General features: G+C 37.1%; 1 protein-coding gene across 1 annotated transcript in view; it reads left to right on the top strand.

Moving 5' to 3' along the window:
• LOC124163048 (serine/threonine-protein phosphatase rdgC) overlaps nucleotides 1–27,959 on the top strand; it is a 473,289-nt gene that overhangs the window by 125,767 nt on the left and 319,563 nt on the right. Inside the window, exon 3 of the mRNA XM_046539832.1 lies at nucleotides 23,909–23,990. Coding sequence (XP_046395788.1) covers nucleotides 23,909–23,990 — 82 coding nt within the window. The remainder of the gene's footprint in view (nucleotides 1–23,908; nucleotides 23,991–27,959) is intronic.

Raw genomic sequence — 27,959 nt, 5'->3', positions numbered from 1 at the left:
CTCGGTTCCACTGTTTTATGCGCGACGTAGCATTTATTCGCAGCACACGCTATAATTTTAACCTTTAATGGCGTATAAATTAGCCCTTTGCCAAGCATTTCATTTCATCTTTGTTATGAAAGTTGTTGTGTATTCTCTTGTCGGAAATTAAGTTGTTACATTAATGATAAAGGTAAATGTTGATTATTGGCTACACCATATGGACTCTAGAAATATGTAAATAGATTATAGTTTATGTTTAAAGCATGTAATAAGTCATTTAATGGGACGAAATACGATCTGGTGAGCAATAGTGATGCATAAGTGTTCATCAAAACGTCGGCCGTGATTGAGAACTTGACCCGGTGGAAATCCCGAATAACCTTCTGCGATACAATACGCCGGGACAGCCTGTGATCATTCTTCCCTTGTTTTTATACCAGTGTTCTTAGCTGATTCTTTTTAGTGCTAGATAAAAGAGCATTCAAAAGGCTTTATATTTATTTTAATAACGATTATTTTTGTGGGTCAATGGAGCCTTTGATGTATTGATAACATGGCTTGAGGATCTATCGAAGCAAAGTGATATCTCTCTTCCTGCATGCTCTTTCCTTATCGGTCAACATATTGGTTTGACACAACTCTCCGCTTAACTCAATTATCAGCTTATCTTTGCGAGTCCTCTAACTTCCACTTTATCTGAAGCAATAACTCAATAATAAATTTGATTCAACTTAGGTGTACCTATTACTCAACTCAGCAACTTTACGACGTTTGTTATTAAAAAATATTTAAATGAAATAAAAGACCGACATTAAGAATTTAAGTAAAATTATATAAGCTGATATTACAAAATCAATATAAGCAACGCCACATAGCATCGAATAAACTAGTCCACCAGTTAAGCTAATAGCATTTTTACTGCTAAAAATGTTTTTAAAATGCTGTTTGGCATATTTTTGTGATATTATTTTTTTTGTAATATTGGTCATATTGTGTGTCCGCATCTTCTTCACTTTTATAAAATCCTATCGAAACCCTGAGGAAGAACATTAAACGCTTGAAACATTGATTTAATGAGGCGTTTATTTATAGACCTGCACCTCAAGAAATATATATTCCGTTATTATTAGTGGCTATTTTGGCTACCAGTTTTCAAAGGTTTCTTGTGTCTTATTTACTAGGCGTGTCTGTACCTTTAAAAGTTATTGTCTTCATCTGCCTTTTTTCTCTTTGTACTCTGAGCTGTAAGCCAGCTGGAGAGAGCATAGGAAAAATTGGGACTTGACTTTTGATTTATTTTACCTGGCTCTGGTGAGGCCACAATCCGGCCTCCTCTTCCCCCGAGCCAGGCCTCTTTTACACAGGTATTTAAGTTCATTCTTACAGTACAAAATATGATATCGGTATACATTATTTTCTTCTTTTAGTACATTTGGTTCAGCTTCGTAGACATTCAATGGTGATTGGATGTCCGTCTGGTCAAGTCTTTTCTTTGCTTCATTCGAGTTCATCTCAGGAAATACAGCATATACCTACGATATGTATATAAAAAAAATAAAAAAAAAATAATTAATTGAAGCAATATAAAAAAATACCTTGAATATACATAAAAGTATAGGCTGCATTCTCACCAATCAGTGAAGGGCATAAAAAAAATCAGATGCTTAAAAGCTGGAATAAAAACGTTAAAACATTTTAACATCCTGGTAATCAGAATGAAAATTTAAAAGAAGTCAGGGGCTCGGAACGCTGGAGTTTACCGTATCTTACCGTGTATTACCTATGTCAATGCAGGAAAGAAGATATAGGAGAGATGCCCGAAAATATGTGTATGCGGCTGTGTCTTTCGTAGTAGTAGGTATTTCCTGTCTGAGCATAGCCTTTTGGAAGATCAAATAACCTCCTTTGACGATTATCCAGTGGTATATATCAAGCTTATAGGTATTGAAATCGTCTCCTTGACAAAGCCATTGAAAGAATATCAGTGTGGATGATCCTTAGGCGCGATTAGAAACATTAAATAAATTTTATTTTAGTATCTATGATTTGATTGCTATTAGTACACGTAGCTATATACTACCGGGGAATTTTTTTGCACAGAGAGGCATTACATTGAGGGACTAAGTCTCCGAACATTCCACTCGACCACTGCTCCTTTCATCACTGTAGAGTTGGATCTTTACCTCACGTGAGTAACTCATCCACATCTCTATACTGCCTCGTAAGCCACCTGAATAGGCTTATGGCAGGGGGTGCGCAGACTCCAGCAGTTAACAAATAAAAAGGGAATTCCCGAGCGTAGTTCCGCCTAGCATTTTATTTGTTATATATTTATGTACTCAACCGTTCGCAGGTAAAGTGAATTCCCGTACCTATCCGTTCGGCAAAATACCTCTCTTCATAGATCGCTTCTGTCGGAACTAGAAATTTAGTAGTGATCTAATACGACGTTCTCCGTCTCACTCTGAAAGACATATTCTCAATTGCACAAACAATCTAAGCCTGTCGCGCAGCCTCCGAATCTCAAGCGGCTCCCAATATATTTCGTTTAACATCTGTGTGACGCTTTCTGTACCGCCGCGCCGTAGCAGTTTTCGCTCAGCATTCTTTTGCATTTTATTTAGTTTAGGGATTAAGTCTTTCTGCACCGGACCCCATACGCTCGTTGCATATTGGTGTGGTCGGACGAGTACGATATAGCACCATTCTTTTACTTTCTCGTCCGAAAATCTTCCCACAATACGCTCGACGAATCCCAAATTCTTCAGGGCTACGCCAAAAATATTTCTTGTTTCACGAGTATTTATGCGACTAAGATATATTATATTTCTGTGACTCCTCCCTCTTACTTGTAGGAAAGGTTAAGTAAACTTGGAACCTCGCTACTCCTCAATAAAGAGTACTTGAGTGCCTCCTGACTCTAAAATACTTGCCATCGCTTCGTGCTAGTGTAAACAATAGCTCTTTGGAGGAGAAGCAGAGAAATGTCAGTGTGGTGGAGGATTTATCTTCTAAGGGCGAACACTGAGTGGAGAGCGGTGTCGCTGCATTTCTGAGATAAATGACCGTTGATGATGATAAATGGATGCGATAACGCCTTATGCCTCCGAGATGCGGAAGTGAGATAAGGAATCGATATTCCTGTGACTTCAGATTTCCATGACTCTACGATTTGTTAATTGCGTGATTTTTTTAGGTCAGTCCATTTGCACTTTCAGCCAAATGAAAATTATAGTATGATCATTTACATGTGCCTTAATGACAATTCTTATAAACCATTAGTTCTATAGCGTTGTTTCTGTGGTTGCAGGTATCGTTATATTGCTTCACAAAATCATCGTATCTGTTTGCCATTTTAAATAATTGAAAACGAAAACTTTGCTGTTCGGAATAAAATTTTTTTGCTAAAGGTTTGTGAGGCAATCCCCAAGCTATAGCTATGCGCAGGAAAACTGTCCCAAGTAAATGCTATGTGGAATTGAAAAGCATTCGCTTTCATTTGCTTGAAATAAGAATGTATACGCCATAAAGAGTTAATGATTTAATCCGCCAAGTTTCCCTTGCCTGAATAAATGATCGTTTGATTTTTTAAGAGATACGTGTAATTACAATAATTTATTTTTCCAACAAAAACTTTTGAGTGATCTTTTGGATATTTAGCTCCTCTTTATTGAAATCTTAGTAAATTTCAACATAAATTAATTAGAGCTGCCCAATTTACTCAGACCTAAGTTTGCAATGATATTTTGAATCAATACCACGGTAATATTATTTGTTCCATTCTCCTAATATTAAGAACTTCCACCAAATCGTATCAAATATCATTTAAAAAAATTGTATTCTCCGTTATAAAGTCTCTCATTGCTAATACGTGTGGTTTTCATAAGACACGCTTTAGAAATCTAACAAAAATGATCCTGTTTGATATTTTCAAGGTAAATTGTTCTAATTTATGTGTTATAATGAGCAAAAACTAACGTGCACGTTTAAGTCAGATGATAGAATTTCATAGTCAGAGTTATCACTAATTTCGCGATATTATAACGTATTTTACTGCTAATGCGGGAGCAGAGATCATTAATGTACATAATGAACAACAGGGGGCCGATTGCGCTTCCATGTGGAACACCTGATATAACTTTTACAGCATCCGAGCTAATTCCGTCAAGAACTACTTTTTGTTTACGATCTCTGAGAAAGTCGCGTATCCAGTTTTGGGGGATAAAACCCCCCCAGAGCTCAGAGAAATTTTTAAGTTTAATCCATTTCACTTAATTAGATTGATATTACTAATAAAATAGTGTAAGGATTGATAAAATATCCCTCAGAAAGACGTAAAACTCACCATTTTGAACCATTTACCCTAAAGTTCCGCAATTTATTAATCTCGCAACTACCGCTTATCCAGGTGGGTATACCAAACCCCCACACACCCCGGTATTAGATGCACCTAAACCCCCTCCAGCCTTAATTCCTAGCTGCGCCCCTGCTCGTCAGCATCTTCAATTCCCTCCACGCACCCCATTGTCTCCCTCACCATTTTGAGAGCGCTCTTCCCTCCCTGGCCGTATTCACTTTACCGCCACAACCCTTAAAACCAACCCCCTCTCTCATTCCTCCCCTCACTCGCCTCAATCTCCACGCAACGCTTTTATCTCCCGTCCCACATCCAAGTGAGCGCACAAACCCACTTGGCCACCCTTGAGGAAGCCCGGCTGGGTCAACGAATCCTTGATTTTGTTTTTAATGAAGGTATTTTGAACGGTAATCTCATGTTTATGTTCGCCCGTATAAGTAACTACGTCTATACAAATACTAGGTCCATCTTAAAGAGGAGGTAAGACGAATTTAAAACTGGGACAAGTTCATTTTTCAGCCATAAAAATTATAAATTCTTCAGGGGTTCTACACAAGGTTATTAAAGTCGTATTGACCGACGTTTCGGAAAACGAATTGACTTTCATTCTCAAGGCGTGTTACTGTCTCTGAATGACCAATTTCACAATGAACCGAATGTACAGCTTGGCATTTGCAACAATAAGGCTTAAGTGTCGTCCAATCGGTTGATGGTATTTTGAGGTTCTTTGTGTGCTTTCCTTATGTTTTTCGAAACGTCGACGGATACCACTGAATTAACCTGGCGTAGGAGCCGAGGAGAATCCCTGAACATTACTTACCAGGAAAAATTAAATCTCCCACCCCGTGGCCTCGGGTTCAAAACCCGGCGGTGGGAGGGAATATTCAGAGACTGCCCGATCCCTGCTTGAATGTTATGTGGAGGATCTTTCAATTGCAACAGTCCGTCCATCGGATGGGACGTTAAGCCGTGGTCCCATTGGCGCCAATTTCGTTAAGAGCAGGCTAATGCCGACGCCGGGTTTCTCTTTACCCTCCCTTACCTACCCTTCCCTCATGGCGTAAATGACCTCGGCTGTCGGTCGCCTCCTTGTAAATACCATACCATGCCAAAATTAAAATCGTTAATTAATTAAATCCTTTGAAATAAATGGTAGTTGCACTTTTCCACAAGTATTTGATGCGTGCGACGCGTTTATGCTCGTAGAGTCATTATCTGGTACAAGATGATGATGGCTGCGTGAACCGAAACGCGTTCTACGCCTTAAAAACTTGTGGAAAAGTGCAACTAACTTTTATTTCATTGTGTCGATCTTCCGCTGTATCACGCCTGAATCGGTTGAACTTACATTTCTCTCTTCTTTAATACCTACTTTATTTGATATATACACGAAATGATCCATGAAGAAATAACTTGGCATAGCAGGGATTCGAACTGGGATCTCCTAGTCATCGGCAGGGTTGTCAAGTGAAACGAAACTAAAGTCAAAACCAGTAAATTTTCAGTAGTTTCGTTCCCGGGAGCAAAATGTAGAAACGAAACGAAAAAACGATAAATACGGAGAGCAAAGCTCAGGGTTGAAACGAAATCGAAGTCATAACTACTTCGGGTTAAAACTTAAGTAAAACTCTGGGACGAAACGAAAGGCAGATAATATTCCGCACCGCAGGGACCACGTGCTTCACCCTCGAATGGTTTAGTTTCGACCCATACACCGGGTACGAAGTATGGTTTAATGAAGTAGAGGTTCGGCCTACCGCCATTAGATGCATGGGGTACTCATATTTTTACCACTAACAGGAGAACGGTGCACTCAAACTAGCAATTCGGTTTTTAAGCTCATGTTTTTAACCTCTCTACATGCATGTCAAACGCTATGGGTCGAAACTATTTCCTCGCATCCCCCTCCACTCAACTTTTGGGAGCGAAACTTGACTATGAGCAGCGGAGTTTCATTATTTAGTTTCGTTCCCGGGAGAAAAGTTTCGTCCTGGGTCGAAACTAAACTCCTTGGTGATTTTAATCTCGTGCGGGAACAAAACTAAACCTAGTCCTCTTGTTTTCGTGTCCTTCCGGGTCGAAACAAAACATATTCGTTTCTTTTCACTTGCCATCCCTGGTTATCGGTCAGGTATGTCACCAGTTACACCTCCAATCCATCTCAGACTGCGTTTACCAAACAATGTGTTACTCTGAACCGCTAGCGTATCAAAGACGTACTGCGCATGCGCTACCCGAAAAAACTTCCCAAAAACCATTTTATGAATGGACTCCTCTGGTGATAATTTTAGCGATATGACGTCAGCGGTTAGGGCTGATGTTGGAGGCCACCTGTGTCAATGGCTAGTGGTGTGGTGTGTATGGGGGGTGTAACTGTTTCTGGACGTGAAAGATTAAGTAAAAGATGTAAAACAGATGAATGAAACAGTAAAAGTTTTATACCCCATGTATAATACAAATTGTGTAATATCGTTCATAATGTCAAAGTATCATTTTGTAATCCTGTATCAGTGGGTAAAATCCTTTTTAATACAAAGGACAAGTATGACGATCTACAGAAAAGTGGTGTTTATCAGTTGAAAGGTGATACCTGTGATATTAAATATATTGGACAAACTGGGAGAAACTTTAACGTAAGAATGAAAGAACATCGATGATGTTATTTTTAAATAACGGCGAATCCTCTGGAATAGCAAAATAATTATGCGAAGAAAACCATTGGTGTAATTTTGAACCCAGGATTTTACATTGTACAATACATATTGACAAGAGGAGAAAAATGGACTTTTTAGAATAGTTTGAGATTGTGAATTGCCCCACTAAACTTTGTAATGACCATATGTTCCCCTCCCAGTCACCATTACTTAACGTCACTCTACCATCCCCCTACGACCCTCAACCTTGATTCCCTCATGTCTTTTAAACGTTTAAGGAACCCCTCCCCCCTTTATCTCTTTTCCTTGTGGTCCCATCTCTATCCCATGCAATCCAGCCCAAGGCCCCACGCACTCCTTTCTTCAAAAATCCGCTTTACCCGTCATCAATGTTACTTCCCACCCCCCTTTTTTGTTCCCCCCTCCTCCATCCACGATTACCTATTTAAGAACATGCCACCCATCGAATTGCACCTGATGGTAGCACTAGATGCTGAAATCCAGGTCGTGCTATTTAAAATAAAGTGTGGGGTAAAACAAAGTTATTTTATTTTATTCAATAAAGTGAGAAAAGACTCGATCATCTACATCAGCATAATACCCTGCCCTACCCTAATCTCTAGGATGTTTGGCAGGGGGTGACCAACCTCCAGGTTGCAGCATGCAAGAGGATCTCCCCATGCACGTTAGGTTGGGCCGAAAAATGACTTTTTATTAGGGTGAAAATTGAATTACGAGGGAAAGTTGTAAACTTACATGAGGGTCCCAGGTTCGAAGTTTTTATAAAAATTGGATATTATTAACTACTGCCGCCCGAGCACTGAAATTAAACATTTTGCAAAAATTCTGGATAAAATTCCGTGACAAACACACCCATGAAGAATAAATCACTGCAATCTAGCTTCTTTTACCGATATGAAATGATAAATATAGCATTGAAGATTGTTTTGACGGAGTTAATCTAAAGAATTTATGGTTTTCAGTGTTGTGAGGATGATCAACGAATATTGTGTAGGCATATGCGATTCGAGTATCTGGCTGCAAAGGATCCCCGCACATTTTGCCTTTTAGAAGCCGAATAGGGTAGTTTCCTTCATCAAAGAAAACGAAAGGCATTGATTGCGATTTCTTACCCACCATTCGTGTACATAATAAACAATTTATTTGGTTTGAGAAATCCCAGTTCAGAAGAATGGCAATGCTCAATTTTAACCGCATTTAAAAAAGTCCAGATTGACGCCCATGCGATGCCACTCCACGTAACGTCACAGGGACCTAGTTTCTATACGAGAAGATACGAGTTTTACACCGCCTGAGATTACCAATGCATGCATGAGGCACAAAGCTCAGGGAAACATTTCTGAATAATCACCTATTAAAACTGCCAATGGTAGGAAAGTTTTCTTCGTTTGATAAGGTATTAATAATCCTTATTTAAGCCAATCGCTACCTGCAAGCGGGGTAATCTGCTACCTGCTAGCAGCCTCCATCGCAGCAGCGCACACATCCTCGCCCTAAGGTCACCTCACTGTACGACAGCGGGAACCAGAATGACGTCACACGGAGATTTCCCAGCATTCATACTTAGCCGTCGCGTTTTCGCGCGCTTGAAAATTTTCACTTTTGATTTAATCGCGTTAAAAATAGATGTCGTCATTAAAAAATATAAAAGCCTAAAATACGTATTCCAGGAGTAATAATCTTTCAATTTAGACGATAAAAAAAGAATGGGACACCATCCTATTGGCGGCAAATTAACTACTGAAGTAGGTAAGAAAGTAACAGCAGAATTCATAGCGGGTGCAATAAGAACGAGCACTGCGTCATCAGAACATTGAAAATGAGGCCGAGTGGCTGATTATCGCTGGCACGTTTGCATTCGTGTGGAAAAGGAGCAGAAGGACTCATTGATCGCGGAAGGTGAAAGTTTTTTTCCATATTTCTTTTGTCCTTCGCCCTCTTTCCCTTTTCGAGGAATTTTCCCATTCAAAAGTTTTTTATTTTTCCACTGTCGCTCTTCATAGCATCGCGGTTGCGTGTTTAAAAAAAATGTCTATTTTAACCACGAAGTGTTGGTACTCCAAGGAACGGGAGGGGGTGATCATTTCGCGTTGGAGAGGTCCAAGGGTGTGCGTATCGGGTTCTCGCTTCAAGCGGATGACACGGCCCGAAAATGCTTTAAAAGGATCGATCCGGTCGTTTACCTATTTGAGGAGTCGATGCTTTAAAGTCGACAAACTTTGATCGACAACGGTAGCGATCAGCGTAGCAGGTCAGTGTGTACCTAGCCTTTTGGGTTAGTAGTGGAATATTTAGAGTAGCGGAGGTATTTCATTAGTTCTCATTTTTCTCTCTAACAAAGGGAGACCATGAACCTTGCACCGCCTTTTTCAATGCCGTATTTTTTATGGCTTTCGGAATGCTGAACACATCCCTGAACTAGTAGTGGTTCCGTTGAATGGGCCTTAGTTTGGCTGTAATTAATTAATTTTCATGCGGTGCTTTTTACAAGCCCCGCATATTTACGTAATATCACGCCAATTAGAAGGCGGGTCAGGTGGGTTATTGGTAACGTTTGAAGCTACCACCCAGGGGACCAGAGTTCGGGGCTTCGCGATGGATATATATTTTGTTGTCTTCATTGTGATCATACGGCGTCTACTTTTTCATTAATTTTAATTACGACAAGAATAGACATGAGACTATTTTTTTATCATCATTATGGCGTTTAGGTATTTAAGCAGTGTCATTTCAAAGACGGAGATGCGACGACTACGCTTGCAAGGGTTGTAAGATTATCGGCAATACCTCATTCCTCGTGATATTTGTGTATTCTACTTGTGTAATTATCCTCTTTAATTCATAAAATGGGACAAAACATTTTATTAGCTTTGAGGAGATTCAATAAGAGTAAAAAAAAGAACTTGGATCAGCAAAAAAGTAGCAATTGAAGAAAACCTACGGGGGAAAACGTACGTTAGTGTAGTGCTAGTCTTTGCTTCCCACTTTATTGATCCGGGTTCGATTCCCGGTGGTGGCGTAGATTTTTCAGAGGCTGCCCTATCACTGCTTTAGTGTTCTGTGGAGGGAATTTTTAATGTAGCACTCCGTCCGTCGGATGGGACGTTAAGTCGCGTTCCCCTAGGCACCATTCGTTCGCAGCAGGATAAGGTAGGTCTCTCTCCACCCTTTCTAACCTAATGGCTGAAATTACCTCATCTGCCAGCGTCTCGTTCAAACACCACACCAAAAAAACAAACCTAGGTAAATGCAAAGCATTTTTTACAATGAAAACAACGAAAAATAAGGTGAATGTACAATAAACAGTAATAATATTGACTGTGATATATCTGCAATCATATGAAGCTCGCAGCGTTTTCTCTGCGTTCTCAAAGTACATAATCCTCTAAACACATATTATATTTAGGTCCCATTTTCAATTTAGGATGGAGTTGGTAAAATTGAGGTACAGGTGAGATGATGGATGTTTTTATTTATGGAATGGAGGCAATGAGATGACTAACGCAAATTATATGCCATGATAAACATTCAATTTACTGCAAACAATTTAATGTTCTTTTTAATCTAGTTTTATTTTTGCAGTATTTAAATTTTGGAAAATAATCCTGTGGTTCTTATATCGCATCCCCAATGACTCAGTGGCAATGATTGGGAATACTCTTGGCATCAATCTCTAGACTCATAACCCTGTCTAAAAAAATAACGTCGCATCGTATGAAATAATAGGGTAGTTTCCTACATCAAAGAAAACGAAAGGCATTGATTGCGATTCGTTACTCACCGTTAGTGTATTCATAATATACAAATTAGGTTTTAGGAAGCCCAGTTTAGGCGAATGGCAATGGTCAATTTTAACCGCATTTGAAAAAGGCCAGATTGGCGCCCATGCGATGCCACTCCACGTGACGTCACAGGGACCTAGTTTCTATGCGAGTAGATTGGAGTTTTACATCGTCTGTGATTACCAATACATGCATGAGGCACAGAGCTCAGGGAAACATCTCTTAATAATTACGTATTTATCTGCCTATGGTCGGAAAGTTTCCTTCGTTTGATAAGGTATTAATTATCCTTATTTAAGCTAATCGCTACCCTCTAGCAGTGTACTCTGCTACCTGCTAGCAGCCTGCGCCTAGTGGCGCACATGTCCTCGCCCCAAGGTCACCTCACTTTGCGGCAGCGGGAACCAGAATGTCGTCACACGGGGATTTTCCCGGCATTCATACTTAGCCGTCGCGTTTTCGCGCGCTTGAAAATTTTCACTTTTCATTTAATCGCGAAAAATAGATATCGTCATTTAAAAATCTAAAAGTGTGAAACGCGTACTCCAGGAGTAATAATCTTTCGATTTAGGCAATAAAAAAATAAAAGGAAACCATCCTATTGCAATGCAATTTGTTACCTCTTTTGATTATGTGTTAATATTCTCCCTATTCATTAAATAAGATTCTCAAAAATTTACTCGTTACATTCATTCTCAATACTTAATAAAACTCACAAAAATAGATACCTTTGGCGCATAAATGTGGCGGATAGACTATATACGGTCACCGGCCAGACACAAACACCTTGTGAAATAGAAAGATTATGTTTTATTTTGATTTTACTTTAACTAGCATTGAAGGCATATTGAAACCCTCTCATGGAAATTGTAGTTAAGACAGCGGCATATTTTCACGATTTAACAGCGATGTTTGTTGTCTACTATTTGATTATGTTGCGTTTATTTCGTTAGACAACTATGGTGCCATTGTACTTCAAAGCACATATTAAAATCATTTCCGATTGCTGAGTGTTAAGAAAATATTTAAAAAATTGGACTCAATTTGATTTAGTACGCGTGATTTAATGAAGGAAGGCCTACAAAAAGTTTCTTAAACTGGGTGGGGACTGACATTCAAAGAGAAAAATGATATGCCAATTTTTGAGAGTGAATTTATTCTATAGATCTCTTTTATACCTGTGGTTTCACCATTTTAGGAGTAATTATTACGAATGTGTGGCTAAATGTGTGAGGGATGAAATTTGACATCATTATTTGACTAGAATAAAATAATAATATCATCAGGTGGTATTCTTAATTCAGCCATTGTTGTTGAAATCGATAGTGATGAACGAATTCTTATCTATAAATTGGGAATACCTCCTACTCACAAAATTTTGCCGTGAAATGAAGAAAAACCTACTCTTAAACTTTGAAATATTCCATCGTTATTATATTCAGTAGATGATAGTTAAAAAATAAAAATTTCTATGACGCACTCCTCAAAAATTTCATGCATAAATACGTCATCATAATCGAACTCAAACGAGGATACCAATGTGTGCGGGGAAAAAATTCAGCTTTAAAAATAATAATATTATTTTATCAATAGCTAAGGTATTTATAAAAATGAATAAAAAGCAATTTGGTTGATGTTCGGAATGGTCTAGTTTCCTTCATTGTAGCTATATAGAGGATGATAACACAAATGATCACAAGCAGAAAAGGTTTACAGTTATCAACATAGAAAATGTTTTAAAATACAATTTTGGACATAAATTAAAGGTGAAAAGCATAAAGTTGATTTTAAATGCCTTATTAGCTCTCTTTTTTGGTGAATTGTTTACAATTTTTTGCTGGGGGTTAACTTTAAGGTATTTTCAGCTTTCTTTGTACTTTATTATGATATATTTTAATTTATTTACACATATCTGTTCTTTTAATTTTTATGTCTAGCAACAAGATACATTTATATAAATATAACCTATTTGATAATTTTTCTTCCATACCTTAAAGTATTGCTTGGTTGTAATTAAATGTGTGGTTATTCTCAATTGTGTGCTTTGCCAGTGGACATGATTGGAATCTATTTTATCATTATGCTATGAGTTTTGAACGTCCATTTTTAAATATTTTGATGTTTGGCCTTTATAGATGTTATTACAACAGCTGCTTGGCTTGAATAATAAAGCAATCAAAAAAACGCCTTATGACGAAGTCGGAGTCACAAAGGAACTAAAATACAGGTATTATGCCTTTTTAATCTTTTGGTATAATGAGAAAATCAATAAGATAACTCAAAAATACTATAATTGAGTGTAAATGTCGCTGCGACTGACGTCATCGAGCCATTGAGTGAAAAAGATTTTCGAAAAATACTTTTGTGGATTAATCTGCTTTTAAAATGAACCTTTCCGTCATTCTAGCTTTAATGCTATGTTTATGCGACTCTATTTCTTCACCCATTCGATTCAACAGTCATTTTCTGAAAGATTAAAGACGCAGCAAGAGCGAAATATCTTTGAGAGAGAACGGGTAAGAGCAAGCGGATTTTCATTACGTAAGCGCTCGGAAAGTCTTTATCCTTCTGTCCTTCATTGCTTTCCTTTCTCGTTCGTAGCGGTGAAAGTCGATGCTTTCGTGTCAATGCCGACGTGGTCCTTCTCCCGCTTTTTGATCTTATTTTCTGCCTGGCGGTTCGTATTTTACATAACTTTATATCTACATATTCATTAGCGCTTCCATATATCTTTTTCTTATTGATGATGAATATTATGTGGATAGCTTACACGCAGATAATACTGTAATAACTCAAGAGATATTTATGACTCTTACTTTGTTAGACTACAATGCATGAATCCTTTTTTCTATCCGTTAGGCTGACGATTGATGTTTATTAATACAAACCTATATTACCATATGCCCGTTCTTCATAGAAGAATATCTCATTATTATAGTGGCATTAAATATAACTTTTTGTATCACATTTCTACATGGACGTCAGCATCTCATTATTTTTTGTATTGGTAAATATATGAATTTTAAGATAAAATCATATTTAAAAAATCACTTTCGTAGCCTCCCCTTTTATCATTTTTTAGCCTAAAATGCATAATGCTTTCTATTTCCCAATAAATTCCGCAATTCATTTTTATGTTCATGAGTACTCCATCTTTTCAGATATGACTGCGAAAGGCTAAAAAAAATAATTTTTGAAGTTGTAGTCATTCGAGTAAATTTCCTTTGTTTTGAAATAGGAATGGGGTACCAAGTTTCGCAGGGACGTTTGAATCAATCAAAACGAGTTATAAATATAATTCTCTATTCGTTTTCGCTGGGTTTGAAAATGCCTAAAAACTATATAATCTAAATGTTTCCTAAAATGCATACTCAAAATATTTTTTCATGGAAGAAAAACATAATTATTCAGCGTAGATATGATTTTGGCGGGCAGATTCGTGGCCCTTAAATTATTATATTCATGGAGATTTCTAAGGGTAAACATTTCCGTGTTATACTAATCTGTAAAGAATAAAATAAAAACAAGGAATTTATGTATGTACATTCTCCTGACTTCGTCGTTCTCAGAAAGAAATGGTGCAACCCTTACATCTGATTGTAAGGATGGATATAAGATTTTACGTCTTTCCCGAAAACAAAGCAAATATATTTTTGCAGCAATAATTTTGGCGAAAAAATATTTGTAGTTGATAAAATAATGGATATCAGTTGTATTGGTGCGGTTTACCTTTTTCTCCACGTCGACGTCTTCTGGTTTCGTTTTCAGCGAGTTTTTTATCGTTACTTGTGGTAACGATGTTTAGTAGCCGTCTCCAGTGGGCATAGAAACTTTCGGCCAGCAGAGGGAATGAGATATGGCTAAGGTGGTGCGGGGGAAGACAGGGGGATGGGCCCGACGCTCGCATTAGCCAAATGGCTGTGGAAGACTACATGGTGAATGTCTCCACATTTAAATTTATGTGCCAGATCTCGTGAATGCGTTTCTAAATGGACTTCTCGTGAAATCCTCGAAAACCAGCTTTTATATGCTCGTACGGAATATAATACCTCACTTAAGTGGTAAATGATAATAAAAATTACCCCATCATATGCGTTCAATGGTGTGCTTTTCGAAAATGTAATTTTCATCCTTGTTGTAACTCACTGTTACTTAAGAAATTCCAATGACTGTACTGATCTGTACTTAACAACCAGAATAAATCATATTTCAATCGTATGATGTTTGATCTGCACTCAAGGCATATTACTGCCATCTGTATGGAATTATAGTGAACAAATTTTAATTATAGTTCGAATTTACAGTTTTACTCGAAGCATCGAGTTCTTCGGGCTGATATATGACTGTGGCATGATGAAATTCTGGACAATCTTAAGCAAGCAAAAAAATTTATTGAAAACGTAACTCTAAAAATACTAAATTTTCATAGTGTTCCTGCAATGTCAGTTTTAAAACTACTCTAGGAATTAAATAGGCATAGTACTGGGTAAGGATATTCAACTAACCATTCGTTCTTAGAATTTGTATTTCATGTTTGAAATATGTCCGGTAAAAAAATGAGGATCCATGATGATGTACCATAATGCAAATTAATAAAAATATGGTGACGTCAAAAACTCCTGAGGATGTTATAGGTGTTGCTGTCAAGAAATTTGTAAAATACTAACTGAAAAAATTCCTTAGGAAATTATGTAGCATTGAATTTATGACAACAATGTAATGTTTATGCTCTTGGAGTATAGGTCATGATAAATTAAACTCACATTTGGCCAACGTTTCGGAGATTTATTCTCCTTCCTCAGGGCTCTTAATTATAATGAATGTTTACAAAGAAAATAAAGAAAATAAATTAATTAAGTGGTTACAAAAATTTGAATACAATTGTGCAGTACAAATTCATTGGTAAATTAAAAATTGTGTACAGAATTAAACAACATACCTGTGATAGAAAAGTTTCGTTACTAGGCTAATCATGGTTACTTATAAATATTGATTCATTTATTGATTGAAGGAAGGTCAGGAGAAGAAACTTTATTCATTGAATTTATGGAGAAAATCGGTGACATAAAAATAATTTAATTACTATAAATTCTTTGATTAAACAAAAAATGTTGATATACGGGTTTAGTTGATGAGAAATGGTGAAACCCATGCATCACTACTTTGAAAAAATAGAAAATGTGGGTAAGAAGCTTAAGGTTGCAAATTAGGGATAGCATTATCTTTGCACTGAATATAATTAAATTACAAGCTTATTTCGTGTATTCCAAGAATCATCGGCCAGCTTTTACAGGAGAGTAATAGAGCAATAGACCTCCTTTTTGGAGTTCCTGCTGATATTTATTCCTTGCGTGGGAATTGGTCGGACGTTATCTGTGTAAGTTACGTGAAAATGCAACCGAGGAACACTCGGACGCCATCCAATTACTACTCTTTTACCCTCCATGACTTCCTCCGCCCACCTTCCTTGGCACTGTGTTAATTCACCGCATGCTTTTCCTTTAATCCCCGATGAATCTTAAGGAAACTTCTGAAGAAATTTGGTGGCGAGTTTCCAAAAAAAAGCGTAACGACGAGAGTAAAGATATTTTCTGTTTTATTTTTTGGCATTCATTGCTACTCTCATTACTTCGTCTCGTACCCTCGCTCACGGATTAAGCAAATGGAAGGGAAACGTTTCTTTTTCTCTGTTAAACACGATTAAGTATAAGGTTAAAGAAAAGGCTTTGGAAGAGTCTGATATGGATTGAAGCGCTTTAAAGTGCGGAAAAATAGACACTTAGGTTGGAGGGTGAGATAAGACTGGAGGCGTTAGAGACGTGCAATTTGTGTGATTTTGTAAAGCATCGCGAGATTGAAATATGAGACTCATCACTAAGGTAGGTGGAAAAAAACTTGAGCATATAGAAAAATTCAACTATTTAGGATGACTAAATTAAAACTTGAAGCACATACGTGGTGGAAACCATTACCATTATTACCATAATTAACCATTACCAAACCACCATTATTAAAGGTTAACATTATTATGAAACCACCATTATTATTATTTGAAAGGTTAGTTATCAAATGTATCACATTAGAGATGTGTTGAATATTAAAGTCAAAAAGATGCTTTATTTCGCGACAGCTGAATCCATCTTAAGATATGGTGTTACTATTTGGGGTAAAACCAGTAAGATACATAAAATAAAAATATACAGTATACAAAACCGGGTCATCAAAACGATTGCTTACAACAAAAAAAATGATAATAACTTGTCAGCGAATTTAGATTTTCATGGTATAAACAATTCCTATAAAACACTAAGAATACTACCACTAGAAAAACTTCTGGCTTATATTTTATTAATAGATAATTATTTTTCTAACAAATATAAAACATTGAAAGACAATATTCACAAAATGGAAAAACGAAATATATACCTAATTAATTGCAGCGGGCGTAACTTGGTGGAAGTCCATAACCGCAGGAATAGAAGGATCAACAACTTTGCTATTTCCACATAGCAATTTATTGACACCTGTGTCAATAAATTATTATGTGGAAATAGTAAAGTTGTTGGTCCTTGTATTCCTGCGAAATATATACCAGCATAAAATCCTCACATACTTCAATGAATTTGGTGAAAAAAATGGTGGTTAGTGTACCTAAACTATTTAACAAATTACCAAAGGAAATGTATGGATTAGAAATATATTCGGCTGTTAAAAGTAAACTTTTTAATTATCTGCTAAAATACTGTAATTTTTTAGGGAATATGGTTTTTTTATTGTTTTAGGTGTTTAACTACTTGCAACTAAATTAAAGAGAACCCGCTGAGACCCGCTGGCTGTTGTGGCTCTGCGGGTCTCCTAATTGTAAAATAACAGTAAAAATTATTGACCTGCCGAAGAGGTATAGGTATTTGATAATGGTGTAATAGCTGAAATCAGTAATAAATAGAAAAATATTTATGAACTTGTGGAAGAAACAAAGTGTCTTTCATTATTAATATTTTTGATGACCTTTTGAGGAAAGCAGGTACAGCAGTAAGGGCATCAGGATGATAGTTGCGTTAGCAAAGGAAGCGTTCATGAACAGGAAGGAGCTTATGAGAAAATAGGTATGTAGGATTCCTGGATATCGAGCAATTACTTAAAACACTTATTTTTTATCAGAGCGCGACCCAACGCGATTATTAGATAATTCATTGGAACCCGGGTCGCGCTCTGATAAAAAAATTAGTGGTATAAGTAATTGTCTGATATCCAGGAAACTTACAATGGAATACCACAAAGTAAAGCAAGAGTTAGTGATTTTTTTAGTTATGTAACAATTTAAAGAAAAAGACTAGTGAAGAGTCTGATCTTGAGAAGAGGAACCATAGATCTTTAGGCACGGAGACGTGGACAGATGGGAAGGAGAACGAGAGAAAACTTGAAGTGGTAGAGATGTGGGCGTGGAGAAGAATGGAGAATGTGAAGTGAACAGAGAGGACAAGGATCGACGAAGTGCTTGGCATGGTGGGTGAGGCGAGGCAGCTTCTATATTTGTTAAGGAGTAGAAAGAAGGTTTTAATGGAGTGGGCTCTGAACTGAGGGGTGAATGTTGAATACAGTGTAAGAGGGTATAATAATGGGTAAACGAGGAAGAGAAAGGAAAGAAAGGGTTATTCACTAGCGGGAATAATGTTTAAATACGAGAGATATTATCTGTTTCCCACTGGAGTTTTTAACCGTAAAAATACATCCAGTTTTTTTGTTGGAAAACTTAAAAATAAACTGTATGCAATGAATATTTAGCTCATCTTTAAGTCAAGCGATCTATAAAACCACCTCTTCATTTTTTGGAATTTCAATAAGTATATTCATGAACTATTGCTTCGTTTTAATCTACTCTTAATAAGTACTGAATTATAATAGTTTTTTTAACAAATTTATTTTTAACAAAAAATGTGGGGATGAAATCAGCAACTTTTCGGTATGAACAGAGGACATGTGTCCCTGGTTTCAAAATGGCAAAATTTCTTTCATCGTGCGGTGGAAATATTTGGCTTCTGTGGTTTCTTTTCGCTCCACCTTCTGCCCTCAACACTTTTTTCCTCTGTGTCTGAGTTCCCAAAGCCCCAAAGCGGATATACCAATCTCACCTTAATGAGTTTCTTGCTGCGAGAACGAAAAAGAGAGAGAGAGAGAAAGAAGAGTCGAAAAAGCAGGGGAATTTCTGCCACTCGCTGTCTCTCGCGCGCGCGCTGCAGGTAGTGTTTTGTTTCCCTGTTTTCATTCCGTGGCTGCTGAGTGTGTTAATGATGGTACGGAGTGAGAGAGGGAATTGACGAGGGAGAACCCCTGCTGCTGCTGTTCCTGGAGCGCCTCCTCGTGTTTTTCCTCGTTCACATTACGATTGTCCGAGCGATCGTCATAACGATAGTTGGCCGAACTTGCCGTGTGAACGGATGTCCTGACAATAGTTGACGTAGTTCCGAACGTTGACACTTTACGATGGTTAGGCGCTGGGAGACCGGAAACGGAAGCGACAAGAGGAAGACGAAAAGCTCGTGAAGCTCTTTTTTTTTCATGGATTTGTCCTGGGAAAGAAGAACATGGGCGGAAGAAAAATTATTCGGTAAATACACGTTGAACGCAGTAATATGTTGTCCCTGCATACTCCAACAGCTTTGCTAACCGTTAAATTCCCGTTCACTTTATATGTCAGCACTAAACGGCAGCACAAGTTTTAACAATCGCAGTGTGAATGCAGGATAGTTCCGACAATCGCTGGAACAATCGCAATGTGACTGAGGCATATGGAGTGAGAGAGGGAGTCAAGGGGGGAGAACCCCTGCTGCTGCTGTTCCTGGAGCGCCCTTTCGTGTTTGGCTAGAGGACAGTAGGACGAAAAGGGAGAGTGGTTTTTGCAGTTCTCCCTCTCGCTCCCTTGAGACCAAGGAGGCTGTAAATATCTGGAGGGGGCACCACTGTTTTCGAGCGTGGAGCGAAGTGCGGCCGGATTGGGGGTGCTTGGGTAGGATAGCCACGCCTACTTTGACCAAAACATTGACAATCCCATAATGCCCCGTTCACTCTAGGTTCTTTTTACGCCGGTAAACCCCGACCATGGTTACAAAACGAGGTGTGAACGCAAGTTACCGTTAACCGTGGTTGGGATTCTGACCTCCGTTTTCCGACCATGGTTGGCGGTAGTTTATGCGTGTGTGAACGCAAGTTGGTGAAAAGCTGGTTAGAAAAAGAAGGCGAAGCAGCAACAAGGTGGGATAGGAGGAAAGAAAACAGAAAGTAAAGCATTCGAAGAGGAGACGGCCGTTATTTTTTAACTATATTCGTCAGAATTAATTCTAAGGAAAGTGCTATAGATTCATTCCGTAATTTGTTGTATATTATGAGATTTTAAACCTGATTTAAGTTATGCGATATGCTATATAGTTCGTAGTGAATTATCCATTAGCTCTCATTGTATTGTTGCGGACATGTTGAATAATCTCTATAAATATTTTCTAGAATTGTGTAAAATGGGCGAAACTACCTTAATAAAAACCCGATGGTCACAATGATTTTAATGTTTTGGTAAGAATTCTTTGTCCCAGTTTAAAAAAGATCACTTATCTTCATCCTTGAACAAAAGTTTCTCCCATATCAATATAAAATATTAGACTAACGGCTAGTTAGATATAACAATAGAAAATAAAGTTAGAAACGTGGGGTGATTCTACATATCACAAAAAATAGCAAGTTCTCTCTCTTATTTCATAAGTTTAATTTCAACAATCAAGTCACATTTCTGCAAGTTATTCGTCCACCATTTAATTGAAGTAAAATAGTTTTAATTTACGGTATAGCATCAGATTGGATCATGTCCTTTGTCAAAATCAGAAAACAATAATTGCTAAGACTGTAATGCAGCGACAAGTGTATCTCAATCCCAAATCATCAAAAGTGTGCCTCAATTGACGCTTAAGGCTCAACATTAGGTCCTCTTTTCTTCACCTACATCAATAATTTGTCAACATATCCGAATCAAAGGCAATTAGTAGGATAGGTTGTTGATATCAACCTAATCATCTCTAATAGTCGCTTTAATCCGTTTTCAATGGAGAAGTAGAAAAATGCAAACCACGCTATCGATGAAATGATTAGTTGGACGAACACATCTGAATTAACTTCTACAAAGCAAGGAACAATGCTTGACGACGCTGGAATGCAATATTTAATTCATAAGCAGCTCATAATATGTACAGACGTTGAAAATCATTGCAATTAACACAAGAACTTTTCCCTGCACATTCTCTATTTCCTTACAACAGGTTATTCGTTCTTGTCAATTCATTTTTCACTTGGAATTACGTTACCACTCCTCAGATGTCACCAGTGTCTAACACTGGTAAGTCTGAACGCAAGCTGGTTCTGACGTCAACTTACGCTGGTTGAGAATAATGGTAGTGTGAACGGGGCATAAGGGTTAATGCTTACCATTTGGTGAAATGTTTTGTCATAACTCGTTAATATATTAAAATAAACTATGAAACGCACAGTGTAAACTTTTTTTCTTATTTCATTGGTAGGCTTCGCGAAGTTATGACTCAAACATCTTTTCCCAGGGAAAAAATATCATCAATCAGTGGTGCCGACTTCATGGGGCTTGAGGGGGCCCGAGCCCCCTCAAAAATTCGTTATGGATGTGAGGAAAAAATGTGTCAGGCTTGTCGATTTTCCCCGGAGTGTCCAGATATCGAGATTGTAGTTATAAGGGTTCTAATGTTGATCACACGACTCTTCTAAAATGCTTAAAAAACTTAAAACACACTACTTATAAAATTTCCCGGGAAAAGATCCCCGGTTTTGGGCCCCCCCAATTTTTTTTTGTAAGTCGCCGTCCCTGTCATCAATCACCATATTTACGTTCTACAAGCAGCTAAGCTGAAAACGAAATTTTACTAGAGTAAACTAGCCATTTACCTGCAATTTCACCAGTATTTAATTTTATTATAGCCAGCGGAAGTCTAACAATTGCAGTAATAAAGTATATTTTCAACGATATCCTCATCAGTTAAGTGGCTAACAGAAGCAGAGTTTATACATTAATAGAAGTAATGCGAAATATGGGAAAACTCCAATGACAATCATCGGCTGAATACTGTTGATTATTTTTATGAGTAACATTTTTCTCTTATTGTAGCGCTTGTAGCTCTACATGTCTTCAGATACATGGAGACCTGTGATCAGCGGTATAAAGAACATAAGGGTTGGACGTGAAAAATTTCAAAAGACCTACAGCCAATCGGACGACACCTGAGCCGCATGGTTGTCCTCGGTAAACGGTCGATCCGGTTCAGTGTGAAATACGACTTCCATAAAGTAACACAGCCTTGAGGATGGGAGACAAGTCGTCTCCCGAAACGTCGGCTTATATAAAAACATTAACCTGGTTGAGAACCCGAGAAATATTCGTCACAAGTATTCACCAGGAAAAATTAAAATCGTATATGATTATGATATGTTTTAAGTGAGTAATCATTTCCAAAACGTACCAATCTGGGTGAAATTTAAAGAAAGAAAACATGGTTTTTAAGATTCTCGGTTCTTACGCGAAAGATTATCCTCTTCCCGCGAAATTCAAAACAGTCCCTTAGTGAGAAATGCCTGCAAGCAATAGTTTCGCAAGGAATGGTTTATGAATGGTATGGATTTATCATCGTTCTAATGGCCTTTTTACACGATACATTAACACGTACGAGTTAATGTCTGTTTGCATGAATGATTTTTGTGGGCCTGAACGGAATATGTACGAATGCATGAACCGATTAAGAACAGGATCTATTTTCTGTGCATGCATTTGCACAAGTTGGGTGGTCACACGGTGCATTTTGGCGTTCATTTTCGCGTTCTTACATTTATACGTTAACCCGTACGTGTTAATGTACTGTGTAAACAGGCCTTAATACTATGACGTACTAATGTATGACTCATAATAATGTCTGAGGTTTGTTGTGAAATGTGGGTTCTTACCCAGAAACACCATTTGACACTGTTACGCACATGGATATTTAACGGTAGGCCTACGTAATGTAGTTAGTCGAATTTCTAAAGCTCATTAAACAAGAAAAAGTGCTGTATTTTCATCCTTGGAGCCATCGCAAAAAATTATTACGTTCAACGGTCATTTTTCCGCTATCATTGGAGCCATCGCTAGAGCTGTCACTTGCAAAAGACGGAGAAAATGATTGTTTGATTTAGGCTCAACTCGCAAATCGGCGAATGACGAGATGTGGAAGAACGCCCAGCGCACATCCAGTAATTATTTTAGATGAAAACGCAAAATAAGTTTGAAACATTTGGATTTTAATCCTTAAGTAAGCCAGGGGCAAGCAATCACTTCAGGCTTAACTTTGAGAATTCCCGATTTTTTTAGAATGGGTGGTTACTTGTTTCAAATGTGGACATAGAGTTATTCTTTTATAGCACAGTCCCCCACCATAAGCTTATTGAGGTGGCTTGCGGGGTAGTATGTAGATATAGACGTTATTTCGTTGTAAATACATTGTGTAATCATCTAGTGATCCATGCAGTTGGTACGAAAAAGGTGGCTACTATGTCTACGGACCATGGTATCAGTAATTATATCTGTGTTATCACTTGCCATTTTTAGTTAGTTTCCAAATTCGGATGGTTACTATTAAATATTCTTTAAGGAGCACTAATTGTATTAGGTCAGTATTTGATTATATATATGTATATGGATCGTATCTCTCATGCTCTCCAGAAGCTCCTTTTCTTATTTAGAAGTAAAGAACACTATTAGTTATCTCTTATAAGTCCAGATCCGGTGTTTTCTGATCCTTTTTTTACTTCCTACGAAAAGAAACCTGGCTTACAAACCTTGTTCAAAAGTACTCCTACTACCTCTAGAAGTTTTCCAGCGCTTTGGAAACTTTCTTGGGTGCCGTAATAAGTAACACTTCGTCAAATCTTGATAGAGGAACTTTGAACCGCTGCGCGGAATTCGTGTGAAATTTTGACGTGTCCTTGTTGAAATAGTTTCCGATTCCCGAACGAATGCAATCAGTTTGGTACAAATTGCTAAAGTCCTTCCTTTTTCTCTTTCTTCCCAACAGCTCTACAACTTCTTCAACGCGCTGTTGACGCACATGCCAGCAGCGTGCAATGTGTCCTCTGGAGAAGTCATGCCTGGAAATGGTAAGCTATATCTTTGTTTCTAGTTTTAATATTCGGAGCGATTCTAAACTGTAGCGATATACACCATTTTCAGGTGTAATGCCTCGTGGAATGAACTTTCAATTTTCGACATTTTGCCCCTCCTGATGGGAAAGTCGTTATGAGACTGAATGATATGTTTACGTTTTCATCAGGCAGAGCTGAAGTCCCAAGATTTTTTTTCTTGGATTTGAAAAGCAGTTGAAAATAATTAATAAAAGCAAACATGTAAAAATTTAATTTAAAAAAACCTCAATATGTCAAGGATGGTTGCCACCCATGTTTTGAGAAATGCATCCATTACACACACTGCTCAAGTGATGGTCTCAATCCTTACTAAAATTTAAATATCTATCTAAAATTTACTCTCTAATTAGCAGGGTATACGAAGAATGTGATATTACAGTGACTTCTGAATTATCTAGGAAGATCTTGTGCCTTGGTCTCCAGATGGAATGAACGAAGATAGCTCAAGTCAGCCATTAATTTTTTTATATAATTCATCAATGTACTCGTTTTTATAAAAGGATTTTATATTTTTCTTTATTTTTCAAATCCAAGATGACCATGATCTTAATTCCAACAGTTAGTACGGATTAATACGGATAAATCTCTTCCAGTCTCCTGACGACGTTCTCAGGGAAGTTAGGTACTGTTATGCCTATGTAAAATATTTCCCTGTAAATAAAATCGTGTAAAATTCTGCTTATTCGCTCGTGGCATAATACTCATAGGTCTCTTTTAGACCACAAGAATGTGACACTGTTGCGCACATGGATATTTGACGGTAGGCCTACGTAATCTAGTTCGTAAAGTTTCTAAAGCTAGTTAAATTACTGGAATTGTTTGTTACCAAAATACATCCAGCTTACTTATGATCATCCATCGATGGGTTTTCGATAACTTTGTTTAAGTGGAAGGGCAATATAATTACAGGATGTCTTGTTTAGTTTTCGGTCAAAGGGTAGGGTTCTGAGAGTTAATTCTTTCAACTTTTATCAAAAAAATTACTTTTCACCTGCACTTAAAATATTTTAATACTTTATGTATGACTGTGTATGTAATAGTGCCATGACGTGGAAAAATATGCTGCATGTTACGTATTTAAAATTCTTTGGAAGATACAAATATATCGTAGGTTGTTATAATCATACAACTTTCATCTAGTTACGCCAGAAGCCATTTTAGTAATTAATAGGACGCAAATCTCCTTTTCCTTGACCGGTCGTTTTAGTTGTAGATTAATTGCTTGTAAATTATGCTATTGTCTTTAAATATTCAGTGGAAATAGAGTAGACCAACATTGGGCAGTCTCTCAGTTACAAGTGAGTTGCATCTGTCAAGATAATTTAGCAGTGAAATTTTCGAATCCGAGATGCTGGAGATTCATGTGTATATTCTTCTATATGCATTGAAATGTTCAATATGATTATGATGTGATTTATGAAATGCTCTGTGAAATGAATAGTTCTCGGAGTATAGATCAAATGTATGTGATGCAAAAAAGTTTTAGCCAACGTTTCAGTTTATTTTAAACTATCATCAGGGCTATGAAAGAAAACATGAGAACAATATAAAATACAATTATATACAATATTTTACATAAATAAATGTTCAGATAGAGTTTTTTGCAATAACACACTTAAAAAAATATAAATATAAGAACAGAATACACAAAAAATTTTGGCATACTTTTTGCACATATTTTGCACATATATACCTATTGATATTACGTTACTAAGCTATTACCAAACCTAGTTAACATTTATTTTGATTAATTAAATTAAAATAAATTTTACTAAGGTTTTCTGTGTCTGGTTTATATTACAACTGTTAATTGATTTAGATATATGAACAATTTCTTTGAAAAGTCTTTTTCTCAAAACGAGGTCAAGATAAGAAGAAAAAAATTGATTATGATATGTTTTAAGTGAGTAGTCGTTTCTAAAACGTATCGATATAGATGAAGTTTAAAGATCAAAAACGTAGTTTTGAAGATGCTTGGTACTTACGCGAAAGATATTCCTCTTCCCGAGAAATTCAAAACAGTCCGTTAGTGAGAGATGCCCGCAAGGAATGCCTTGCGGTAGACCCCCGAACTATGATCTGTTAAATTTAGATGGATTCGAATTATTTTTAAAAATTTATTGGGATCCTTTTTCAAAAATCGTTATGAAAGCGGTGCGATACGCCGAAAATGTGTGCCAGAAAACAGATTTTGGTCGTTACACGAGAAAATGAGTCGCTTAAACATAGGTTAGAGACAATCCTTAGCGGAAAAAATATTATTGTAACAATTCACCCGGGAATCAATGCGTATTCAATGTTGATAAATTGGTTTAGTTGTATTGTTAATCATTAATATCGAAGATACTCGCGTTGGATCCGTCGCTTACACTGAATTAGTGCTATTTAAATCAATACATAGTTCATAAATAATGGCGGGTCAAATTGTGGTGGAATAAGCTTCAAAACCTCAGGGACTGATTAATATTGTAAATCGTGGGTTTACAACAATTTGATGCATTGTGTTACCCTAAAATTCCCCTTGTATTTCCAATCCGTTGCTATGGGAAATCCTGAATAATAATATCCCCTACCCTTTAGACAAATAAATTTTACCTCTAAATTTTGTGTTAAAAATTAGCTTGTGTTTATTTTTTAAATGTGATTTGGCCCCTTTTTCAAATATTGTCAATAAAGCGGTGCGTCATGCCAAATATGTGTGCCAGCAAACACATTTGGCTTCGTTACATGAGACAGTGAGCTTCTTAATCGAAGGCTGGGACTATCATTGGATGGAAAACCTTTTAAAAGAGCCAAACTGTGGTGATTTCCGTCCAGCAAATAGTGAGATTCCAGCTGGCAAAGTACCACTTGTGGCCTACGCATAGCGAGTTTTTCTTTAGGAATGTAAACTTGATTCGCAATATTTTTAGCGTTGTCTATTGCTTTCAAGAGAAAAAAAGTTAATTTTCCTATATAAAAATCAGGGAATCCCTCGTAAGACTATTCCTTTCTTTCATTTTTTCTCATTCGAAGATTTTGTCTCATTACCTGCTACCTAATTTCAGAAACCTATCCTTCTCATCCCCTGTAATTCTGTCAGAGCCTTCTCATCTTTGCTGTAAACTTAGTAAGTTTTGAGGTTTAATAGGCCTCCAAATGACAAACATGAAAATATATATGTGATTCAGCAGAATAAAAAACGATTATCTTAAAAAAGCTATCTTTTGTATGAAAAGAATGGTAAACATAGAATTCCTGTTCGTTATACGCTCATTTACACCCATTATTTAATATTTGTAACGTTACCATCGACCGTGTTGAGGTAGGTTTGCTTGAAAATCGGCACATCCAGTTCAAAATTTATCCATGCCCGGTGACTTTGATACAAGAATTCAATGATAGGTTTAAGAATCAGTATTTTTCTTTTAAGGTTTAGTTTTGGGTTTTTATCTCCTTATCCGTCACATTAGTTATAGTTTACCGGTGAATAAAATTCATCATTCGTTGTGTTTCACTTTTATATCCCTTATTTTTTGCGTTACATATTTTTCATTGTTAAATGGTGAATTCGACTAGAGATTTTTTCAATTGATTTCTCGCAACATTAGTTATTATTATTTTAGTTAAACGTAAATATTATGTAATTAAAGCGTATGTAAATAATAGTTAATCAATTAATAAAGTTTACTCAACGAGCTTTGCTATTACGTTGAACGAAGCATATCTTTTGGAATACCAGAGGAATAGCTTTCATTGCTCACAGGAATAGATTGCTTCCCATCAATACGTCAACACAACGTCGTCGCCGCACTCAATATTCAAATAGCTTTCCATCTACTGCTTTTCAGCGCTCAAAAGCTAGCTGTTTAGACGGAGGCCTGTAAGCTTGGACATTGTGCACAGAAGCTTCTTCGTGATTGCATGCAAATGGGCTTGTAAAAT

Source organism: Ischnura elegans, chromosome 7 (genome assembly GCF_921293095.1).
Source record: "Ischnura elegans chromosome 7, ioIscEleg1.1, whole genome shotgun sequence".
In the NCBI taxonomy this organism is placed as follows: Eukaryota; Metazoa; Arthropoda; class Insecta; order Odonata; family Coenagrionidae; genus Ischnura; species Ischnura elegans.
This window is presented reverse-complemented; position numbering and strand designations above follow the sequence as displayed.